The sequence below is a fragment of the Odocoileus virginianus genome, chromosome 16, assembly GCF_023699985.2.
Source record: "Odocoileus virginianus isolate 20LAN1187 ecotype Illinois chromosome 16, Ovbor_1.2, whole genome shotgun sequence".
In the NCBI taxonomy this organism is placed as follows: domain Eukaryota; kingdom Metazoa; phylum Chordata; class Mammalia; order Artiodactyla; family Cervidae; genus Odocoileus; species Odocoileus virginianus.
This window is the reverse complement of record NC_069689.1, coordinates 10,015,798-10,037,856: the sequence shown is the minus strand read 5'-3', so window position 1 is coordinate 10,037,856 and position 22,059 is coordinate 10,015,798. Positions and strand designations below refer to the sequence as shown.

Here is a 22,059-nt window from a genome sequence, read left to right as displayed (position 1 = left end):
GTTTTCTGGTAGCTGTTTGCTCAGCACCACCCAAGTATTTCTATTTAAGTACTATCTCCCTTTTGCTGGAGACACTTAAACAGAAAGGAAGCTGTGGTTCTTGTCAAAGTTCCTCACAAACCGGCTGACTCTTGGTACACACGCTGTGTTTAGCTGACTTTGATGGCTTCTTGTTTTGTTTCAGATATTCTGGTATTGATGCAATGGCCTTACTTCAAAACTGAATAATTTAACTATTATTCATGGAAATGGATGCTGTTGGTATCTAACCTCCCAGTATTTCAGACCACCCTTTCTCTGCAGACACAATTCTCTAAATCCCCATGCAAACAGGGCTCACTTAATTTTTTTCCTTTTGTTCCCCCAAAATGTCCTAAGTTTAGGAAGAAAATGGAATGGAGAAGGGAGTTTTATATCATACCCTTAATGTTAGGAAATTTTATGTAGATAATTAAATGTATAGTTTTTCTAAGTTCTAGAAGGTTTTCCCCCTACATGACCTACTTAATACCTCTCATTCTAAGTATCTTTTTTCAAATTTAATGGAAGTTTTAGACCCGTTGCTGGCTTCGAGTCCAGTTTGAATGTGTTGTTCATTCTTTCTTTTTATCTACCTCCAAGGGAAATTTCGACTTCCTGAAATGCCTCTGTAAGGGACACAACCATAAAATGGTTTCAGTGACATTTTATGAACTAGGAAGATTTTGCCATTTATGAGATGTACTAAAGCTGATGAATTTGCAAAACAGAGGTATCCAATACCCTGGGCAAAACACCTTTTAGAAGACCGTGATGCCAACACTGAGTGGTCCCTGGGTTATCTCTTAATAGACGAGGCATCCCCCCTCAGTCACTGCGGGGGGGGGGGTGAAGGCCACCCCACCCTCTGGGCATCCAGAGTCCTCAGGGGGGCCCCGGAGCGTGGGCTGCGCCAGCTCAGAACAGAGCGAGCTCACCTCCGGGTCGCCAGGTCTGTCGCCAACGCCGTGCGTTTCCATTGCAGGCACAGAAGGACCCGAAGAAGGAGCGGCCCCTGGCGCGCCGCAAGTCCGACCTTCCCCAGGACCTGCACGCCAAGAGCGCCCTGGAGGCCCATGGCCGCGCCGAGGAGCCGGCGCCCCAGGACGGGCGCTAGCCCCCGCGCCCGCCCGGAGCAAAGACATGCTCCGTGTGCCATACCAGTCAGTCACACTCAAGTCCAAGCTTTCTCCAACCCCATCTGTAGGCAATCACGTCCTTCTGCCTCGGCTCGAGACTAGGAGTTCAAACAATGGTGGCCGCCCAGGGCCGTGCGTGCCACCCCCCCACCCCCGGGGTCCCCGCACGGCCCCATGTAAGACGGTTCCCCAAAATCAGAGCTAAGGAAAGCACCCCAATCGTCACCTTCACGTTCTCCCCAAATGGGATTTGCGATCATTTAGGATAGGTGGGTCCTATGAGAATACCAATGGTTTTCAAATCAAAGGAACACTGTAAAAGAGCTTCACCTATTTTTTAAGACTGTACAGCCCTTCAGGTTGTTATGCCAGCAGTTTCTTTCTGGGTGGGTTTTTTTTTTTTTTTTGGTCTGTTTTTGTTTTTAATCCCCTCGAGGTGGCTCTATGCTGTTGATCTTAACACAGCTCGCTGGGAAAGTGACGTGACCATCCTCGCCGCTGTGTCTTCCCGAGGTATCACTTTGACCAGTGCCGTGCGCACCACGTCCTGCTGCTTCTGCGTGTCACAAAAGCCATATTTCCAGGTCTGTGGTCCAGCACCAGGGTCCCGGGAGTGAGCTCATAGGAGAAATCTGTTTAAAAAAAAAAAAATAGCTTTCTCTTGCCTGGAATTGGAACTTTAAAGTGGTGCGTTCAATGTCTTACTTTGCAGAATGATTTTTCTCTACTTAACACGTTTGTTACCCTTGAATGAGGCTCTTCAATTGATAAAATTCTCTGAGAATTCCACACTTTGTAGAAAATCAGAAGGGAATCATCTTGAGTGAGGCCAGCTCTCGGCCTGAGGCAGGCCACAGCTGCCTTTGGGCAGACGTCACAGAATCAGCGCCGTGGGGAAGCACCCCCTGCCCGCCTCCCATGGTGCAGTCCCCAGGCTTCACGGAGGCGGCGGCGGCAGAGCAGCCTCCAAGGAGTCTCTGTTGCAAAGAGGACACCTTAGTCGATGCCTCATAAGGAAAAAACAGCGTCTGAGTCTTCAGTGGTCTTCAATGCTGCTAAATATTTCAGACTTCCTTGCATGTATTAAGCTCTTTGTTTTCAATGGAACAGCACGCGGAGAAAAATCTTTACACTTAAGGCTCTGTTCTTGATGTCTCTCCTGGTGGCCAGTATTTTGACTGACTTATCCTGCTCAAAAGCTATTTGAGATGCATACCGCTGCCCTCAACCAGTGATTCTAGTTTCCTGTGTCTCTGGCGTAAGATGCTATAACTTGATGTTAAATGTCTTGATGCTTCAAAGGCTTCCGTCAGGATCTCTCTCTCTCTCAAGGTCTGGGGGGACCCACTCAGACCCTGTGAGGAGCGGAGCGGACATGGTTCCCTGTGCAGCTCAGAGTCTCCTGCCCGTGGGTCTCACTTAAACCGCCCGCCCCCCACCCCCGACGGCGTGTATCTCCCTGGGTCCTGTCACTTGGAGGGAGCGGACCCCTTGTGTTCGGAGCAGGTAGTCAATTGGAAGGCCGCCCCGGCTGAAAGCGGGAGGAGAAACCTTCCTGAGAAACTTGACACTTTGCCTCCACTTTGCCATTACGAAATTTATCATTTAAAAAAAGTTCAGATGCCTTCTCCTTTTGAGGGAAAAAGGGTGCTTTTCACTGTATAAAGCAGCGTCTTGTGTATCTCGATAAACCATTGTTTGAACTTCCGTCTTCAGCTGACGGAGCTCAGATGCCCACAACTCGGATATTCTCGGCGTGTCCCCAAGAGGTCTCTGGGAAGCCTCTCTTGCCCAAGGGAAAAAACCAAAACCTCGGTGTTTGGGTGATGTGGAAAGCTCAGCATTTAGGAACATCTTTTTGTCTAGGTTTTCCTCCTGCTCTTTATTGAAGACAAACATTCACCAAAAAGGGAAAAATAAAAGGGTTTTGAGAGAAAATGATTTTCTTTGACAAGAGTATTATTTAATATTTTGGCCTCTTAAAGTTTTCCTAGTTAGAACTCAGATTCCCTGTGTAATTGTTCAGCTTACATATTATTACATAGATACACTGTTTATTCTGTACCAAATTGATTTCAAAAGTACTACATTGAAAATAAACTGGTGACTGTTTTTCTTCATAAAGTTCTGCGTTTGGCATTTTCACTCTTTCCAAAACGTATCTGTACATCAGAAATGTCACTATTCCGAGTGTCTTTTTAGTGCGGCTTTAGTATGGCTTCCTTTTAATATTGTACATACATTGTATCTTTGTTTTACGGTAATGAGTAATAAAAATGTAGACTTCATATTTTGTACAAAATGTCCTATGTACAGAATAAAAAAAAGTTCATAGAAACAGCAAAAATAGGTAAGTGGCACAATTATTTTTCTTTAGAGAATATCTGTAACTTTATGCTTTAGTGAAATGTTAAGTACCTACATATTTTTTAACATTTTGTAATTCAGAACTTTTCGTTTTGACATTGTTTATGAGGAGAAACTTCATACACTTGCCATTTAATATGCTCTTTTATCTAATTTTCAAAGAAGAAAAACTCTAAAAAATGGTGTATTATATGGACTAAATAAAGAACCTGTGACTTTTACTGCTCATCATGACGCTAAATTCAGCCATGGTGTTGGGCCAGCCGGTGCCGATTGCTGTCGGGTGACGATGAGGGGCGGGCTGGAAGGCCCTCGCTCAACACAGGTTGGGTGGCCGGCCGCCCTGCGTCCACCACAGCCCTGTCTTCCCCGAGCCTTCCATAAGCTCTTTTTTTTTTTTTTTGCTTCTCTAATGGAAAAACAGTAGAGATGACTTTTTAATGACCACTGCTCGTTTGGCGAGTAGGCAAATGTGAGTCAGAACAGTTTATAGAAATGGAATTATCTGAGCCCTAACCGTGATGTTTAAAATGATTCTTGAAGGGCCGTTAAAGCCTTGAGCGCAGGGGAGAATGGCTGAGGAGGAGCTGGGGTCCCAGCTGATCCACCCTCATCTTCCCCGGGGCTCCCTGTCCTCACCGGTGCGGTTACAGAAAAGTCGCCCAGGATCAGCCGCTCCCTGGAGTCCTGGGGACAGCCTCGGCCTCCTCAGGCCTCCCCGCGGGTGGGCTGCGACCCAGGCCCCTCCATTTCCTTATCTGTCAAACGTCCCTGTGACTCCTCTCCATCCACCCCACCCCCACCGACAACAGTGCCCAAGTCGCTCCTGGAGCGGGGGCTCAGCGACCACCTTGGGGACGTCCGGCCTGTCTGGTGAGGGGCCGTTCTGGAGACGCACCCAGGCCGCGCCCCACCGCCGAGAGTACCGGCGTGACGGCCCTTCAGCACTGGTGCAGCTGCTAGAGCGGCTCTGCCCTCAGACGGGGCCATCCCGTGCCTGCGCCCCCTCTCCCCCCCCACACACACACCCCGACATGCTCACGCCAGCAGCACACGCAGAGTCAGAATATGCGCCAGGGGGTTGGCACTGATCAAGGGGCAGGACAGGGCGGCCCGGCACCAAAGGTAGCCTGGAGAAGTCGGCCTGAGGCTGCACTCTCCCGGTGGGGAGCCCTGTGAGTCTTCACTGCCCTCTCCGAGTGCACTTGCTAGAAATCTCTCAAATTCCCAGTCAATTTAAGGGCACCTGTGACGGCCTCCTTCAGCCCCAGGGCCCACGCGGGAGGCTGTGAGTGGAAGCTTCCGCTCCGGCCGGCCGAGCAGGGGAGAGAGCCCCAGGGACACAGGGTGTTCGGACCTCGCTGAAGGCAGGCTCCTCAGAACTTCCCAGGTGAGCGCACAGCAGGTGGTGTCCTCAGGCAGTGTTAACTGTCCAGCGGATTGTCTTAAAGCTTCCTCTCTTTTGGTCAGAGTCCAGATGATTCCATGGTAAACCCAGAGGTTGCTTCTTCCAGAATTGTTTCTCTGAGTTTCAAAAAGACTGGAGTAAAGAGCCTGCTATGGAGGGTAAACTGAGCCAAACCCAGCCCAGGGCAGGTGGGGGCCACTGGTGTGACGGGCAGAGGATAAAACAGGCCTCCTGGACCCCGAGGGCGGCCTGAGTTTCAGCATCCCAACATCAGCACCTCGGGCTCCCTGACTCCCCGGAAGGGCACGCGGAAGCGAGCGGGGCTGCTGTCCTCACGGTTCATGAGCAGAAGGATCCAGATGGATCCAGATGGAAGTCAGCGCAGGGAGAGATGCGTGAGCCAGTGGAGTGGTCTGGGACCGGCTGGGAGCTCCCCACCCTGCTCCACCACCCAGCTCCTCCCCACCCCCCCACCCCCCTCCTCCCCGCCACCTGGCTCCTCCCTTCCTCCCCCCGGCTCCTCCTGGCCATCGTGGCCCCAGCCTTGGTGTCCAGTTTCATCAGGGGGTCAGTCACACTGACGTAACTGACAAGGGTCATCCAGTCCCCCCAAAGACGGAGCTGATTCTGTGCGGCCCCCGCCCCAATCCCACCATTAGCACAGACTCTCCAGGGGGGCCCAAGTCCCCCAGACAGAACACCGACACGCTTATCTGGCAGGACGTTCCCGGGGCTGAGAGGTGACCGCCGGGAGCAAAGGGCAGACCTGTGTCGGGCAAGGGGAGCCCCTGGGGGCTCAGCCGCCTCACAGATGAGCGGGAGGCACAGAGAGGTTGGTTAACCGTCCCGGCCACGGCCAGCACGGGGCAGAGCAGGTGGCCCGGTGGCACCTGTGCGCGGGGCCTTTGACTGCTTCCACCACACAGGCACGTGGAGACAGGAAGAGGAGGGGCTGCCGGCTGAACTGTGAGACCTGCTTTCCGACTGAGCCGCTCGAGGAAGTAGAAGCTTCCAGAGAGGAGACTCACGAGCTGCCCAGCAGAGGGACAGAGATTGAAGAGCAGGCTCCATCGCTCCAGGAGGATGCAGCTCCACACCCGGAAGTGGCCCAGAGGTGACTTGTATTCAATATCAACATCAAATAAACCTGAAAATACGCCTCGTTTTACATTTTCCCCTTCAACTCAGAGTCTGAACATGGGGGAAACGTGTTCCCTGCTCCCTGGGCTTCTAGAATAGGCTGGTCGGCGAGGGCATCCTGGTAACGAAGGAGTGGGGGGAGGGGAGGTGTCTAGGTAACCAGTCGTCTTGGTTACCCGCCCAGCCAGGCAGGGGCCCAGGAGTCTCCAGGGCGGGGATCTCTGGCAAAAGAGGATTCCTGACTTCACTCATTCATTCATAAGACGATGAACACCAAGGGCCCGCTGCCCAAACCAAGATGCAGTCCAGTAACTCTAAGCTGCCACTAGCTCCCTCGCGATCTTTCTTCTCCAGCCCGGAGATGGGCATGACTTCCTCGCAAAGCAAAGGTGCTTCATGGGCGAGGAGACCCAGGTCCACCGATGCCCGGTGAGCAGAGAAGTCACGTCTCCCCATTCCCAGCCCCTTGCTCTTGTCGACATGATTGAGCCCCCAAAGCTGCCCCATCTAAGGTGACACGGGAACCGTGTCGGATCCCTGATGGCCATGCCCGGGACCCACCGCCTGTCTGCGCCTGTCTGCTCACGGTGCTGGGCATGGCAGAGCGCTCCTCTGTCCTCCAGGGCACTGAGCCTCCCTTTATGTCCACTCTGTCGTGTCTGACTCTGTGACCCCACGGACTGTAGCCCTCCAGACTCCTCTGTCCACGGGATTCTCCAGGCAAGAATACCGGAGTGGGTTGCCCTTTCCTCCTCCAGGGGATCTTCCAACCCAGGCATCGAACCCCATCTCTTTCATCTCCTGCATCAACAGGCAGGCTCTTTACCACTGTGCCACCTGGGTCAGGAAGCTGTCCTTCACCCGACATGCTTCTCCTCCACACTGTGGCTTCTCCTCCGCACTTAAGCCTTCATGAAGCACGAACATTAATAGGAGTTGCCTAGTAATTCCCCACTTGACAACAACTGGCACTACTGTGTGCGACCCTCCCCCCCGGAAAAACCAGTAACACAGCAGCAGTGTCGATCTGCCTCCAGCCCTGTGGAATCTGGAATTCTAGGAACCCTGGTCTAGTTCAAAACCCTTGTTTTACAGAGAATGAAGCAGACCCAGAGACAGGAGAGCCCGGATGAAACTAGTGGATGCTGGTACCCAGCCCATCGCATGCGTCTAATGACACCTCGGAGTTCTGTGTTTGTGGGTCATCCTCTATGTTGCCTGCCACTTGTATTCTTTCTAGGTTGTGAATTTTTTAAATATCTCTGTAGGAAAATGAAATACTTAGGCAATGAGCTTCATATGGAAATGTTTTTTAACAAGTGAAAATTTAAATATTTTCAGAGTGCAAAAAAAAAAATGTCATGGAATTCCCTGGTTTCCCAGTGGTTAGCACTGAGCTTTCCCTGCCAGGGCCCAGGTTCCATCCCTGGTCGGGGAACTAAGATCCCCCAAGCCGCACAGCATGTATAAATAAATAAGGCTCATATTAAAGTGAAAGTTGCTCAGTCGTGTCCGACTCTTTGCGACCCCACGGACTATACAGTCCATGGAATTCTCCAGGCCAAAACACTGGAGTGGGTAGCTGTTCCCTTCTCCCGGGGATCTTCCCAACCCAGGGATCAAACCCAGGTCTCCCGCACTGCAGGCGGATTCTTTGCCAGCTGAGCCACAAGAGAAGCCCAAAATATTAAAATCCAAGTTTCTCAGAACATTTGGGAAAAGCATTTTGAATCATCTTCAGCCCATTATCCAGGATGTACCAGAAGTGCTCAGTCATTTATAACCACACATTTTCTATTTTTAAAAAAGTACCATATTTTTCACTCGTTGACCTTGCAAAATTTGAGTATTAAAAAAAAAAAAAAAACCCAACCCAGGCTGCTAAGAGTGAAGATGTGACCTGAGTGAAGATAGTGGAAAGAATTCTGAACAACAGATGTCTGTGCATGTGTGGGTGCTGGGGCCTCAGGGTGCCTGGGATGGTCTCGACCCCACGCACAGCGGCCAGCGCTGCAGGACGGGCCACACCTGCCTGCCACCTCCCAGTCACGACCCTGCTATCTTCATCCCAGGGACCAGCGCCACCACCACCCCTGGTCAAACCCGGAAGCCAGCCTGGATTCTCCCTGCACTTGGAGTCTTAAATCCTGGAGGCCACACCCCCCAGGTGCACCTGTCCATCTGCCTTACCCAAACTTCGCTCTTGGGCCTCCATCTCCGGCTTCCATCGTCCCCTGGACAGTGTGACAGCCTTCTCTCCAGAGCATCTTAAACGGTGATCACCTCACCCTCTTGCTTAAAACCCTTGAGCAGCTTCACCAGACATTTAAAGCCTGAACTCCTTGCTATGGAAACAAGAGTCCCTAATTTGACTCCTGCCAACCTGTTCCATCACTGGTCTGAGTCTTACCTCTTTCCTGCCTCAGGGCCTTTGCACAGGCTGTCATGCCCATGCCATCCCCAAAGTGGCCTGGCTGACTTCTTTCTATCCCACAGGTGTAAATGGCCATGTCTTTTCCTCAAAGACGCCTTCTCTGACCACCCTATCGAATTGGATATCCCTCTTACTCTCGGCCCACCCCCTTTCCTTCAGAGCCCTGATACAATTTGCAATTTTGTTTCTCAGTTAAGAGCCTCCACCCCCAGACAGGGACCTCACCTGTTTTCATGGTATGTCACCGGCACCCAGCTCTGTCCCTGGGATACTCTGCTCACTCGGTTAAGCGAATCAAGGTACAAAGGGCTGAATGCCCGCCCGAGAGGGGCTGTGCTCCCAGAGGCGGCGGCCGTGGGGAAGAGGACCCTTTGGCCCTCATCCCATCGGTGTGTATGGGATGCACCAGGCAGCGATGGTGGGGAGAGCAGCACAGACCTCAGCACCTGGGCCGGGAGAGGGTGGGGTGCTGCAGGGGCACCCCACTGGGCTCCGCCCTCTGAGGGCAGGGAATGTTGCCTGCAAAGGGATGCGCTCAAAGACCCAGAGGTGGGACAGGCCTGAAGTTCTGCTGGGGCTACGCTGTCACCAGACGGCCCAAGGACAGTGGTCATGAAATGAGGCTGTAGATGTGTGCAAGGGCCAGCGGAATGCGGACTTGAGCCCGTGGGCTGCGGGCAACTGAAAAGGATTCTACCCACAGTGGGTGACAAGATTAGAACAGGCAGGTGACATGTAAACCCCGCAAATTGACAAGAGCTAAGGCTCCTGTGCAAAAGAGTGAGGACCGGCTGGGAGGAGCTGGAGCCGCCTGAGGGTGCCAAGTCTCTGCCGCTGGGACTCAGGGTGCCCGGCAGAGGAGACTGTGCTGTGCCAGGGAGTCAGGCTGGATGGCATAGAGAGGAAGGGCGGTGCCCGGAGAAGGCTTGCACAGAGGGTGGCCCGGCGTTCCACCCATGGGGAATGTCCACTTGGTCTCTCTCGGGCTGTGCCCGGACCCAGGAGACAGTCCGGGGACAGAGACTCAGAGGGCACGTGGCCTGTCCCGTCCTGAGCAGAGCAGAGCTGGTACCTCATCCAGGCAACGGGAATCCAAACACTGCTCTCATCTGTCACCCGCCCCTGCCCACCCAGGCCCTTGACCAGACCTGGCAGGCCTGCCAGAAAGAGGGGCAGCAAGGGGATCAGGGGGCTTCCAGGTGGCACTGGTGGTAGAGAACCCACCTACCAATGGGAGATGTAAGAGACACGGGTTCAAGCCCAGGGTCACCAAGATCCCCTGGAGGAGGGCATGGAAACCCACTCCAGTGTTCTTGCCTGGAGCATCCCATGGACCGGGGAGCCTAGTGGGCTACAGTCCACGGGGACACAGAGTTGGACACGACTGGAGTGACTGAACATATATGCATGCACGCGAGGAGACGCAGCGCTAAGAGAAGGAAGGGAGGAGGGATCCAAATAGAGGCACAGGTCTGGGGCAAGTAGAGGAAGGAGGAGCTCTCTGATCCCCTGGATTTTCTCAGTGAATCCTGAGTGTGCAATGAGGCTATACTGAAAGTGAGGCCAGTGCTGTGATTCTTTCTGGCCGCACAGAGCGGGGTCGAGGGAGGACCCACCTCCCACCACCTGCTTGCCCCCTCCTCCAGGAGTGAGGTTTTGTGATTTAGTTTCTTGGGCTTCAAATCACTGCGGGTGGGGACCGCAACCATGAAATTAAAAGACGCTTTCTCCTTGGGAAAAAAGCTATGACAAACCTAGACAGTGTATTAAAAAGCAGGGACATCACTTTGCCAACAAAGGTCCATATAGTCAAAGCTACGGTTTTTCCAGTAATCACGAACAGATGTGAGAGTTGGACCATAAAGAAGGCTGAGCTCCGAAGAATTAATGCCTTTGAACTGTGGTGTTGGAGAAGACTCTTGAGAGTCCCCTGGACTGCAAGGAGATCAAACCAGTCAATCCTAAAGGAAATCAACTCTGAATATTTATTGGAAGGGCTGAAGCTGAAGCTCCAATACTTTGGCCACCTGATGCCAAGAGCCAACTCATTTGAAAAGACCCTGATGCTGGGAAAGATTGAAGGCAGGAGAAGGCGACGACAAAGGACAAGATGGTTGGATGGCATCACCAACTCAATGGACATGAGTTTGAGCAAACTACGGGAGACAGTGAAGGACAGGGAAGTCTGGTGTGCTCCAATCCATGAGGTCGCAAAGAGTCGGACATGACTAAGCGACAGAACAACAATAGAATTAACTCTCCATGAAACCTACTCTTTCAAGGGCACTACAGGTGATGACCCAGAATTCACAAGAGGTAGCTGGCCCTTCTCTCACTATAAAGGAGGAAAAAGAATCAGTTTCCTCTGATGGGTCCTCCCTAGAGGTGCATCCCTCTAAGCTCTGAGGAGACGTCAAGCAGGTGATTACCGTAATGCTCCCCAGTCCCGATGATGCCAGAGGACCCACCCACTCATGGCCGCATTCTAGCTGGCCCTCCGAGGCTGAGCTCTAGAGAGGAAAGCGTCCTGAAGCCTGTAGCTTGGGCTGCGATTCCAGTTCCCTCGCCCTCCAGGCTCCCATCTGTGAAATGCAGATAATGGTTCAGTCCTTGGAGGTGTTTGGGAGGATTAAAGAGATGATCATTTAAAGCAGGCAGAGGAAGCCCAGCAGATGGCACTTGCTGTAATTGTGATGTATCCTCGCCCCGTCTCACAGCGAGAAAACAAGGGCTCTGAGAGGGAAAGGGGCTCATCCATGGAAAGTCAGCCACCCTGGTGGGATATGCTGGTCACCACGGAGCTGAGAAAGAAATTCACATTGCGGGGGGGGGGGGGCGCGGGCGGGGGGAAAGAGCATTTTCGTTTATTGTTGATGGATATGCAACCTGTATAACTCTTTAGAAGGGCAGCTGAGTAATGTTTAAAATATTAAATATTAAAAATATTTTGGGAACTTGCCTGGTGGCCCAGTGCTTTAGAATCCACCTTCCAATGCAGGAGAGGTGGGTTTGATCCCTGATCCGGGAAGATCCCACAAGCAATGGGGCAATGAAACCCAAGCGCCACAGCGACTGAAGCCCACAGTCCCCAGAGCCTGTGCTCCGCAAACAAGAGAAGTGATGACACGGAGAAGCCCGAGCATCACAACTGGAGGGCAGCCCCCGCTCGCCGCAACTGGAGAAAGCCCTCGTGCAGCAACAAAGACCCAGCGCAGCCAACCAACTAAATAAGTAAATTTTTTAAAAAATGACTTTACCTTCCAACGCAGGGTGTCCCTTCACCTGGTCAGGACAGGTTAGAGCTCACATGTCTCCGAGAAAAAACAAAGCAAAACATAAAACAGAAGCAATATTGTAACGAATGCAAGAAAGACTTTAAAAGTGATTCACATCCCCAAAAAATCTGTAAAAAAAAATCTTCTAAATGTCGTGCCTTTCACGCTGCAAGTCGGCTTCCAGGCACTTAGCCACCAGTGACACTTGCAGAAGAGAAGGATGGCTGTCAGCCTGAGATGGTCACAGGGGCCTTGTTCTCTACAGTGAAAAGTGGTGGAAGTCACAGAGAACTTATTCGTAAATAAAGGTGCATCCTGAGGACTTAGAGCTCCTGGCACACAACAGCCCCATCCAAACCCCAGCATGAAGAGATGACGAAACTCCAGCCCGGGTCCTGTGGCATGAGGCTGTGTCCCTCGGAGGACCCCAGGAACCCCCTCCCCATTAAAACACCTGCCTGAGAAAGCCAGGGGACTGCCCCAGGAGAATTTTCCATTTGTTCCAGCCAACCCCTGACCACAGGCCCTGACTTCCCTTCTAGAGCATTTACTAAGAAGGGCTTGCAGTTGTGAACCTTCCTCTGCCCCTTTGAGGCGAACAGGTACCTCCTACAGCCCAGGAGTGTCTTTCTCAAGGACCTGAAAGTCGTTCCCTTGAAATGGACTCAGAAGGAAGGATACAGCTCCCATGGAGGTAGAAGTTTGACCCAGCCGCCCAGTCTGATCTGCACTCACCCACCCTTGGTGATTTTGTACTTGAACCCCCACCCTCCACACGCCCCTCCCGACTCGCTCATCCTCTCTTTAAAACACCTGTAACCTCTGCATAAGTCAGAGCAGAACTCAGCTTTCCCCCTGCAGTCTGTAGTGACTGAATGATACCTGTTTTCACCGTTTTAGCTGATGTCAGCTGTGTTTATCCTTGACCACCCGTAGAATGGAACAGTGTGTAAACTTTAATGAAAGTTCTCCAAGCTCTTACAGTAGTGCCTGGAACACAATCAGGGTACTTTTATGATTATTATCATTTTTCATCTGTTGGAAAAAGGAATGCATTAGGAGTGTGCACACAGAAAGATATATCGGGCCACAGGCCTAAGATGAATATATTTTATGCTTTCAACTGTTCCATGACAGTTTTTAAAAATGGACAATGTGTTAAAACTGTATATTCTCACATGGAAAGTTATTCAAAACATATGTTTAGATGAAACAAGCAAGGTCCAAAACAGTTTGCATAATAGAATGACATTATATGCATACACATATATAGCATCCCAAAATATAACATATATATACATATATTACTGTTGTCCAGTCACTAAATCGTATCTGATTCTTTGCAACTTCATGGAGTGCAGCACGCCAGGCTCCTGTGTCCTCCACTGTCTCCCAGAGTTTGCTCAAATTCATATGTATTATGAATATATGTTATAATATATATGAATATATGTTATATGTTATGAATATATATTTATAATAAATAAATATATATATGTGTGTGTGTGTGTCTTTGGAAACCTGATGCAAAGAGTCAACTCATTGGAAAAGACCCTGATACTGGGAAAGATTGAGGGCAAGAGGAGAAGGGAGATGAGATGGCTAGATAACATCACCAACTCAATGGACTTGAGTTTGAGCAAGCTCCTAGAGATAGTGAAAGACAGGGAAGCCTGGTGTGCTGCAGTCCATGGAGTCCCAAAGAATAGGACACAACTCAGCAATATGTATTATACCATACGCTATAATGTCAGTATTGCAAAAATTAAATATTCCAAGAGCTTATATATTTCTGGAATATGTGCACTGATCTTACACATGTACGTTCCTGGTTTTTTAAAAATCGTGCATCACCTACCAATGCAACATTTGGAGTCAGCTGGACCGCTGCCTCTCAGGCCATTACGCTGACCTGCAGTCTCCCTCTTCACCACCAGAGGGCACCAGAAGCACCCACAGAGATTTCCCTACCCTCTGGCATATGGGATGCCTGAGCCTCCTCATGTTCAACTGTTTCTACGTAATTGCTGGTCAGACTGCTGTAAACTGAACACTCAGTGCTTCTTGATGCATTCTCCCAGCATCATACCCTTTAAATGAAATTAAGTTCTTGTGAGATGAAAAAAAACATTAACTCGGTTATGTTTCTCCAGCCTAGTCCAGGTCATGGTGGGCTCTTCTAAGCTGGAAGGGGAGAATGGAATTTTTTTTTAATTGAAGTAAAGCTGATTTACAATCTTGTGTTAATTTCTGCTGTACTGTGATTGTTATACATAAATATTCTTCTTTATATTCTCTTCCACTATGGTTTATCACAGGATGTTGGATATAATTCCCTGTGCTATACAGTGGGACCCTGTTGTTTATTCATTCTATATGTAACAGTTTGCATCCGCTAACCCCAAGCTCCCAGTCCATCCCTCCCCCACCCAGAAGTAATTCTTACTGAGCACCTACAACATGCTGGACTTTCCCTCTGCACACAGCATCTTATCAAATTTTCACAACAATTAGGTTAGTGTTCTTAACCCCCACTTTTCAGATGGGAACACTGAGATTCCGATGGATTAACTGATTGACCCAAGCTCACCAGCTAGTCACTAATAGACTGTGAATCCAAACGCAGGCCAGCAGGGTCCTAAGATTTTGTTTACCCTCTATAAAGCCCTCACTTGTCTCCAAATTTCTGAATTTGTTGTTGTTCAATCGCTGTCGTGTCCAACTCTGAGACCCCAGGGACGGCAGCACGCCAGGTTTAAGAAAATAAATCCAAGGTATATTGGTGGGAGACCCCCAATCAGCACTCAGGTGTCCAGGTATCCAGAATGTGTTCTTGTTAATGCTCCCTCTGCCTTCAAGTCTGGTGTGTGCCCAGCTGGGACCAGTGCAGAAATATCAAGGCCTGGCATCACTCTCTGACTTGCCATGTTGTTCAAAATTCAAAATGAAAAGCAGTTTAAAAGCAAAAAACCCTCTCCTTCCAACCCTCTGTGCCCTCCCTGCCCCAAACCATCCACTCACCCAGTTCCACTCCCCAGAGGCAAATTTGCTTGTTTTTCCAGAGATTATCTTTAATGTTTGTAATACAATCAATGCTGTTTTATTCAGAGTTGCCTATGGCTATGGCTATGGTCTCCCCCAAAACCCAAAAACAGTGTCACCCAGAATTTTTATTACTACTATTCCCAAATTATAAAGACAAAACTCGAGCCCTTGGGATTTGCAGTGAACTGCCCAAGGTCCACCAGCTGGATGACCGAGGGTCTGACCCTAGTGCCGGCTCTCTGACCGGGCAGGGCCCTGAGTCCCGCTCTGCCCAGTGTCCCCTTTGTGTCTGTCACTCTCTCCTGCCTTCCTTCTCCTTCCACGCTGTAATCACTTCTAAATCCTCACCTAACTCAAGTGTTGCTCAATTTGAATCACAGGTAGGAGGACCTTAATGATGGGTCCAGCCCCCACGCTTTACAGATGGGCAAACTGAGGCCGAGAGAGGCTCCTGCCAATGTTCAGATTTCCACAACCAGCCTTTGTTCAGCTGTTCCGTTTACCACCTCAGTCTGCCCAACTGCCTCCTGCCCTTGAACTGCTCACATAAACAGCCAGCCAGCTCTTGCTGCGAGAGCACCCCTAGTTCTTCACCTTCCTCTCATCGGTCCGCACGCTCGCAGCAACCCTCCAAGGGTCAAAACGCTGGCCCTGCCACCTTCTCTCCTCTCCTCCTGTGACAGCTGGCATCTTACCCAGGCTGCTCCCCTCTCCCCCCGACTCGGCTATTAGCTATTTATCCTTCAGTCTTAGACCTCCCTGGCGACCCATCCAAAGGCACTCACGACCTGTCCCTCAGCTCTAACTCACTGTATCTCCCATAGACCGTGCGCTCAATGGGCACAGAGCCTGCGCCCGTCTTGTTCATCACTGTGCCTCCAGGGTCTGGCACTGTGCTTCACCCTCCACTGGCTGGTTAAGCTCAATCAAAGCCGGATGAAAGAATGAATGGTTGAACCATTCTTCTTTCCACCGGAAAGAAGAGGCTGACTCCACCAGGCAGTTGTGCAATCAAAAGTTGTGTACAGGTAATACCAAGTGTGTACAAGTGTTCCTTTGGAGCAGACTGAGGCGTGTGCACGGAGTAACTGGGAGAAATAACGTTAGGATAGTCTCTTCCCTCTAATAAGCACCTCTGAACATCTGTGCCAGATTCTATGCTGAGGGAAAAAAAAAGCCAAAGGATGGACTAAGTGGGGCCCCCTTAGTCCTGCCAGAGTTCTTAGCATATAAACCTGATGAAGGCCCCCCACCACCAATCCACAGGGGCTCCTACACGGCCTGTGTGTTAGTCGCTCAGTCGTGTCCGACTCTTGGCGACCCCATGGACTTTAGCCCACCAGCCTCCTCTGTCCATGAGATTCTCCAGGCAGGAATACTGGAGTGGACTGCCATTTCTCACAGGCCTATCCTGCATATAATCTGAAGGGGATCCCAGAAAGTCCAGTCAAAGTATCCGGCTTAAGTATCCCTAGTCTAGATGGAACGAGAAATCTCAAACCAGGGCTTGGTGCGCGAGCCAGGTCAAGACAAAACCGAGGGCGGAACCCAAGGCTTCGGAGGAGGTCGCGGGAACAAGGCCTTTAGGGCTAGGGCAGGGACGGCCACGGGATGCCCGTAGGCCCATTTTGAGAAACTCGTCCCACTCGCCAGAAACAAGTGAGCAGAGTATAGGTTTCCGGGTGAGAAAGATGGCAAACTACAGGCGGGCTCGGAAAGATGACGCGACTGCGCGCGAAGACGCACGTCCTCCCCGCCCGATGCATTCTGGGGCTTAAAGTCACCAATCGGACAGCAGTCTCTCGAGCGAGCGAGATTCACGCAGAGGACGGAGATCTCGGCGAGAGATTCCCACCCCCCTTGGCAGGGATGGGCCAATCCCAGGGCGTCCGGTCCACAGGGCCGTGGGACACGTGACCGCGCCGACGCCGGGGCACGTGACTTTAGCGGCTGCTCCCCGGGTAAAGGGCTTAGAGCGATCTGGAGTCTAGATGGGCTTTCGGCCGGCGAAGCCAGCGGGCTGCCGGCGGGTCCCGGCGTCCGCACGCCGCCGCCACCGTGGGCGAGTCCCAACCCTGACTGACTAAGGAGCCCGCCGGAAACTTGGTCGGGTCTTTAGTGCCCTCACCTGTGAGACGGGCCCAGGGCTGCCCCCAGGCCAGGGGAGGCGTGGTGCGTGGAACGCGCCGCCGGCTAGGAAGCGGGGCGAAGGCCAGGCGGGACTCGGCAGCCCCGGGAAGCGGGTGCCCGGTTCCACCAGCCCGGGAAGCTGACCGCGGTTTACGCGCTGAGCAGAGCCCGCTGTCCTTGTCTGACTTACGGGGCCAGCCGTCCAGAGTGGGTGTGTGGCGGTGCGAACCGCCTGCTCGCCCTGTGTTGTCTTACTAGGTCTTAGCAGCGGTATGGGGGTCGGCGTCGTAGAGGGGGTCAGTGCTGAGGCCACACAGCCTGGACGCGAAGGAGCCGGGGTTGGACCCAGGTGTCCGCCTGCTCAGCCCGCAGGCCTTCCACTAGGTGGCTCCTGCACCCGGAGGGGTCCATGCATCCGGAGGAGCCCATGCAGCTCCTCCAGAAGGGACTCGGCTCTCGTCGGTGAGAACCGCCTGGCCCTCGTGCCCCTTTGATCTCCATCGTCGACCCCGGTGTCGGGAAGGCCAGGCCCCTGGTCTTCTGGAAGCATACTCAGGATGCTAGAAGGGCGGGCGGGAGCTGCGAGTTTCACCGTAAAGGGAGGGGCGGGCCCTGAGCCGACGCGGCTTGGTCATCCCGGGACCCTTGCCCCAGAGAACCAGAGTCACCCACTGCCGCGTTAGGAGGTCTGATCCTCCTCGAGAGGAGGGGCTCTGTGACCCATGTGGTCATCACAACAGCCCCTGCCTCACTTTCTGTGTTTACAAACTTAAGAAGTGTTCGGTTTGCTGCAATGAGTAAAGGGGTACCTGTGTTACACCCCATGCCACCACCACACACAGCACAATTGCCTTTGTTATTGACATCTTACATTGGTGTTTCCTTTGTTATTGACATCTTAACACGGGTGGTGCATTTGCTACAGTTGGTTAAACGGTATAGACAAGTTACTGTTACCTGGAGTCCACAGCTTGTTCAGAGTTTCTTCGTTTTTTCCCAGAATGTTTCTGCTGTGTCAGGATCCCGTCCAGAATACTGCCATCATGTGTGATTGTCCACCTCACTTTTTTATTGTGAAGGCGCAGTATTGAGAGATGAGGTTAAAGAAGCACAGACTTGCTGAACTCCTTTCTCCTTGGCTTCAAGTCTGAGTGGATGCTAGGGCGGAAGCTGCTGCTGGGGGCTGCGTTCCGTGTTGTGTGTGACAAGTGGCAGCCGAGAGGGCCCTGGGTTCCGGGGAAAGGCAGGGCTCCGAGGAGGAGTTCCTTCCAGAGCAGCGCCTCCGGCTGGGGTGATGGGGAGTTATTGTTTAGAGTAGAAATTTTCTGTTTGGACATGGATAGTGGTGATGGCTGCCACCGATTGTACACTTAGAATGCTTCCGTTTTATGTATGAATGCGTGCATGCTAAGTCACTTCAGTCGTGTCCAGCTCTGTGCGACCCTGTGAACTGCAGCCCGCCAGGCTCCTCTGACCATGGGATTCTCCAGGGGAGAATACTGGAGTGGGTTTCGGTGCCCTCCTTCAGGGGATCTTCCCAACCCAGGGATCAAACTTGTGTCTCTTACGTCTACCTGCATGGGCAGGTGGATTCTTTACCACTAGCGCCACCTGGGAAGCCCCAGTTTTATGTATATTTTACCACACTTTTTTTTCAAGCTGAAGAAATAAATACCCAATTTAAACAAGATAGCTGGTCTTAGCTTTTCAGTAAAGGAAGCCTGTATGTATGTGCTTCAGAACTAAACAGAACTGTGCCCAGAAGACCCTACATTCCTCCCGGACCTGGGGTCAGGGCTCAGTGCAGACTGGGCTCCAGCACTGCCATCACTATTACTAGCAACAGCATTAACAAGAGCTGCTCTGAGTGATCTCTCACTGTTCTGGCAGCTTTACCGCCTTATCTCACGTATTCCTCACAGAGCTGCAGGAGCAGTTAGGTTCATTAGCTTCATTTAAAGATGAGGAAGATGGCACAGAGAAGTTAGGGGACTCACCCAAGGTCACGCAGCTGGTAGTGGCAGCACCAGGATCATAGCAGAACCAAAACTTGCTCACATCCCCCTGCCATGCCAGCCTCATGTTCCAAACCCCTCCAAAGGCAGCTTAGTAGCGGAAGAAAGGTATCCTTCAACAAGCCTGCAAGCGAGGCTGGTGGGTGTCTGCGGAGCCCTTCATCCGGTGGAACTGAGGACTGTCAGCAGGAGCCGCTGGTCGCCTGCTGTGTAAAACGCGGCCCCGGTTTACTGAGCTCCTGGGTCTGCTCTGGGCCAGGGTGCTCCATGCATCGCCTGGAGGTCTATAGCCCCACACTGGCTTGATTTCAAGTTCCACCAAAACATTCCCTAGCCAAGTAATTTGGGGAATTACTTGGGGGCACCTCCCTGCCCTCTAGAGAGTCACATGGCTTTCGCATAGATTTCACATGCCGCGGAAAAGTCTTGTCCTTAAGCTTTGTTTAGCATAGGGATTCCCAACCTCACTTGATCCCAGAGGCCCATTTTCAACGTACAACCAGCCCCCACCCTCCAGGTTACGGGGCACAGTTTCTCCAGGCAGTACTGGGCAATGTGCTTCTAAACACAGCATCTCATGTCTTCATGGGCGAGGAACAGACATAGAGCGTAAGTGGCTTAACCACGGCCCCTTCTTGCTCAATTTAGAAAATAAATAAAAAATTGCTTAGGATAGAGAAACAGCAATTGTCAGACTTAAAGAAGGCTGACTAGCAGTGAACAGGGGATTCCAGCATCTACTGGGGTCAAGGAAATAGTATGTGTTTGCTGATGAAACACTATGTCCTGTCACTTTCAGGGTCAAATTGGGGTTTTATCTTGTCAATAAAATTGTGGACATGTCCACTCTGCCTTCATGCTGAAAAGGGATCGTCGCACTGAGGTTCGACAAAGTCCCAGCTAGCAGGACACCATGCCTTGTGCTCTGCACCTCACCGGATAGGGAGTCCCACTGGGGATTTGGGTCGGGGGCGGGGGGAGGCTGTAATATGTGTCCATCCCTTGAAGTAAAGGAGGAAACTCTTTTTGTCAAAGTGAACAACTGGATGCTTAACCCTCCGAGCAGATATTTGGATGACCATGCTTCCACTCTAGGCCAGTGAGCCATTTTACAGATGGAAAGTGGAGGCTCAGAGAGCGGCTGCTGGGGGATGTTTGGGCAAGAGAGGGAGCAATGGCAGCCCCTCTGTGCTTGGTGCTACATTAGAGACTGGGGGGAAAGATAGCCCACACTGTCTTGATGGTTAAAGGGCTCTAGGCATGCGCAGTATCACCTGAGTTTGAGCTCTTCCTATGGTCTTGCTACCTATGAGATCTTAAGCAGGTTACTTCTGCCTTCGACTGTATCATGACCCTGTGTTCAAACTGCGGTGATAATAAGCTATCTCCCTAACGTTGTGGATGTCAGATAAAGCCATCAGATCAGGCTAGCTCATGATGGTGCACAGCCGTGCTTGTCACAGGCCTGACTGTCCAGCCACAAACGTGTGTGCGGGCCATTCCACTGGCTCCATTTCCTGTAACAATTTCTGACCCCAGTTCCCATCCCACGATTCCACGGGGTCTGTTCCAGAGTTCTGCGCTTTCCTGAGTCAGGACTCCCGCAGGAACAGGGTCTGGGCTGGGGGTGATGGAACCTGCTGGCCACTCCTCACCCATCCACACCAGTCACTGCAGCCCCTGGATCCTATGCCACAGTGCTGCTCCCAGCCTCGAGGGCGGCTTTGGTGAGCCTGTCAGGGGTCCTGCACCTGAGCACACCCCCCTGCATTGCTTTCTGGGGGCCCGTGGGCAGCAGGCTTGGGACCCCCTCACCTACCTCTCCCCGCAGCCCAGGATACCTCATCACCCACCGCTTCTCCAGGACACTTTGCCCGCAAGGGAGACGCCAGATCTTCCTTCCTCTTCCTTACATCCTTGTTGTCTGGGTCTTAGGGGAAAAACCAAAGTCTGAAATACCCACAGGCACCTTCCGCTTTCAGTCCTGGGGCAAGGGGCCCAGGCTGGCTCCTACTTGCAGGGGGCGAAGGAGCAGGAAGAGGGAAGGAAAGTGACAAGGTAGGCGGCCCCTACTTACACAGCTCCGACAGGCACAGATCTCAGTTCCTGTGGGCCAGTTGAATAACAGCAGCCCCCGGCGTGGCTCGGTTACCAGTGTGTGAACGTAACTGCCTCAAGCGCAAGCTGCGCTGCGGGCTGTTCAGCCTTCGCCAACGCATCATGGCGCTGCTTTCACAGCCTCACCCACGGTGCACCTGCCCCTCGGTTCCCACCGCCCGCAACGTGGGTAGCTGTGTTGGCTTCTGTGACAAACCCACTTAACATGTTACAGAAATGTATCAATTGAGGAACCTCCCTGGTGGTTCAGTGGCTAAGACTGTGCTCCACAATGCAAAGGGGCCTGGATTTAATCCCTGGGTGGGGAGCTAGATCTCACAACTCAGAGCCACCTGCCCTAAAGGACTCACATGCTGCAGTGAAGATCGGAGATCCCACCTGCAGCAACTAAGACCTGACCTAAAAATATATAAATTAAATGAATTTTTAAAAATGTATCACTGACACAGGGAGTTGGCCAAAAGGTGGAAGTGCAGGAAAGGTACCAAAGCTGCCAATAATGCTGAAAGTGAAAAACGGCTAATAATGCTGAAAGTGAAATTGGAGTGAACCGGGCTTCCCAGGTGGCGCTAATGGTAAGGAACCTGCCGGCCAATACAGGAGACATAAGCGATGTGGGTTCAATCCCTGGGTCGAGGAGGAAGTGACTTAGTATGCGTGTGACAATTCTAGAAGGAAGAACTGGTGGGAGATGTGGATTCCGCTGCTTCTCCAGGGCCAGAAGTGTGCGGCTGAGGAACTTGGTGAGTGATGAGAAGGAGGAAGACTCCGAGGAAGTGATGCCAATAAAAACCTTCATGGTAAAGGAACTCAGAGATGTTTCAAATCATTGAATATGCAAAGGCCACATCAGAGGCTGGTCCAGATCTAGAAAGGACATTGACAGTTCACCATGGCAGAGAAAAGAGGCTTGTTCCCTATGGTCAGTTATACAGTAAGAAGGGGGCAAGCACTGTTCAAACTACTCCTA

At 51.7% G+C, this 22,059-nt stretch overlaps 1 protein-coding gene and 3 long non-coding RNA genes across 8 annotated transcripts in view; 3 read left to right on the top strand and 1 right to left on the bottom strand.

The window, feature by feature from the left end:
• The window catches only part of PPP2R5C (protein phosphatase 2 regulatory subunit B'gamma), a 135,605-nt gene extending 132,160 nt beyond the window's left edge, over window positions 1-3,445 (top strand). For all 4 annotated transcript variants that reach the window (XM_070477820.1, XM_070477816.1, XM_020913510.2 and 1 more), the window contains one exon: window positions 1,004-3,445. In XM_070477820.1, the coding sequence (XP_070333921.1) occupies window positions 1,004-1,135 (132 nt within the window). In that variant the 3' untranslated portion in view covers window positions 1,136-3,445. The remainder of the gene's footprint in view (window positions 1-1,003) is intronic.
• On the bottom strand, window positions 1,798-17,017 carry LOC110150533 (uncharacterized). 2 transcript variants are annotated; one of them, XR_002317782.2, is made up of 5 exons: window positions 16,955-17,017; window positions 12,664-12,771; window positions 11,764-12,040; window positions 10,936-11,088; window positions 1,798-5,048 (listed from the first exon to the last, which is right to left on the bottom strand). It is a non-coding gene; the product is annotated as an uncharacterized lncRNA (long non-coding RNA). The 2 variants fall into 2 exon arrangements; XR_011491736.1 differs by lacking the exon at window positions 16,955-17,017 and having other exon boundaries at window positions 12,664-16,753.
• On the top strand, window positions 6,241-7,579 carry LOC110150528 (uncharacterized). Its single transcript, XR_002317778.2, has 2 exons — window positions 6,241-6,501; window positions 7,168-7,579. It is a non-coding gene; the product is annotated as an uncharacterized lncRNA (long non-coding RNA).
• Window positions 16,759-21,898, top strand: LOC139038682 (uncharacterized). Its single transcript, XR_011491738.1, has 2 exons — window positions 16,759-17,418; window positions 21,539-21,898. It is a non-coding gene; the product is annotated as an uncharacterized lncRNA (long non-coding RNA).
• The last annotated feature ends 161 nt before the right edge of the window (window positions 21,899-22,059 follow it).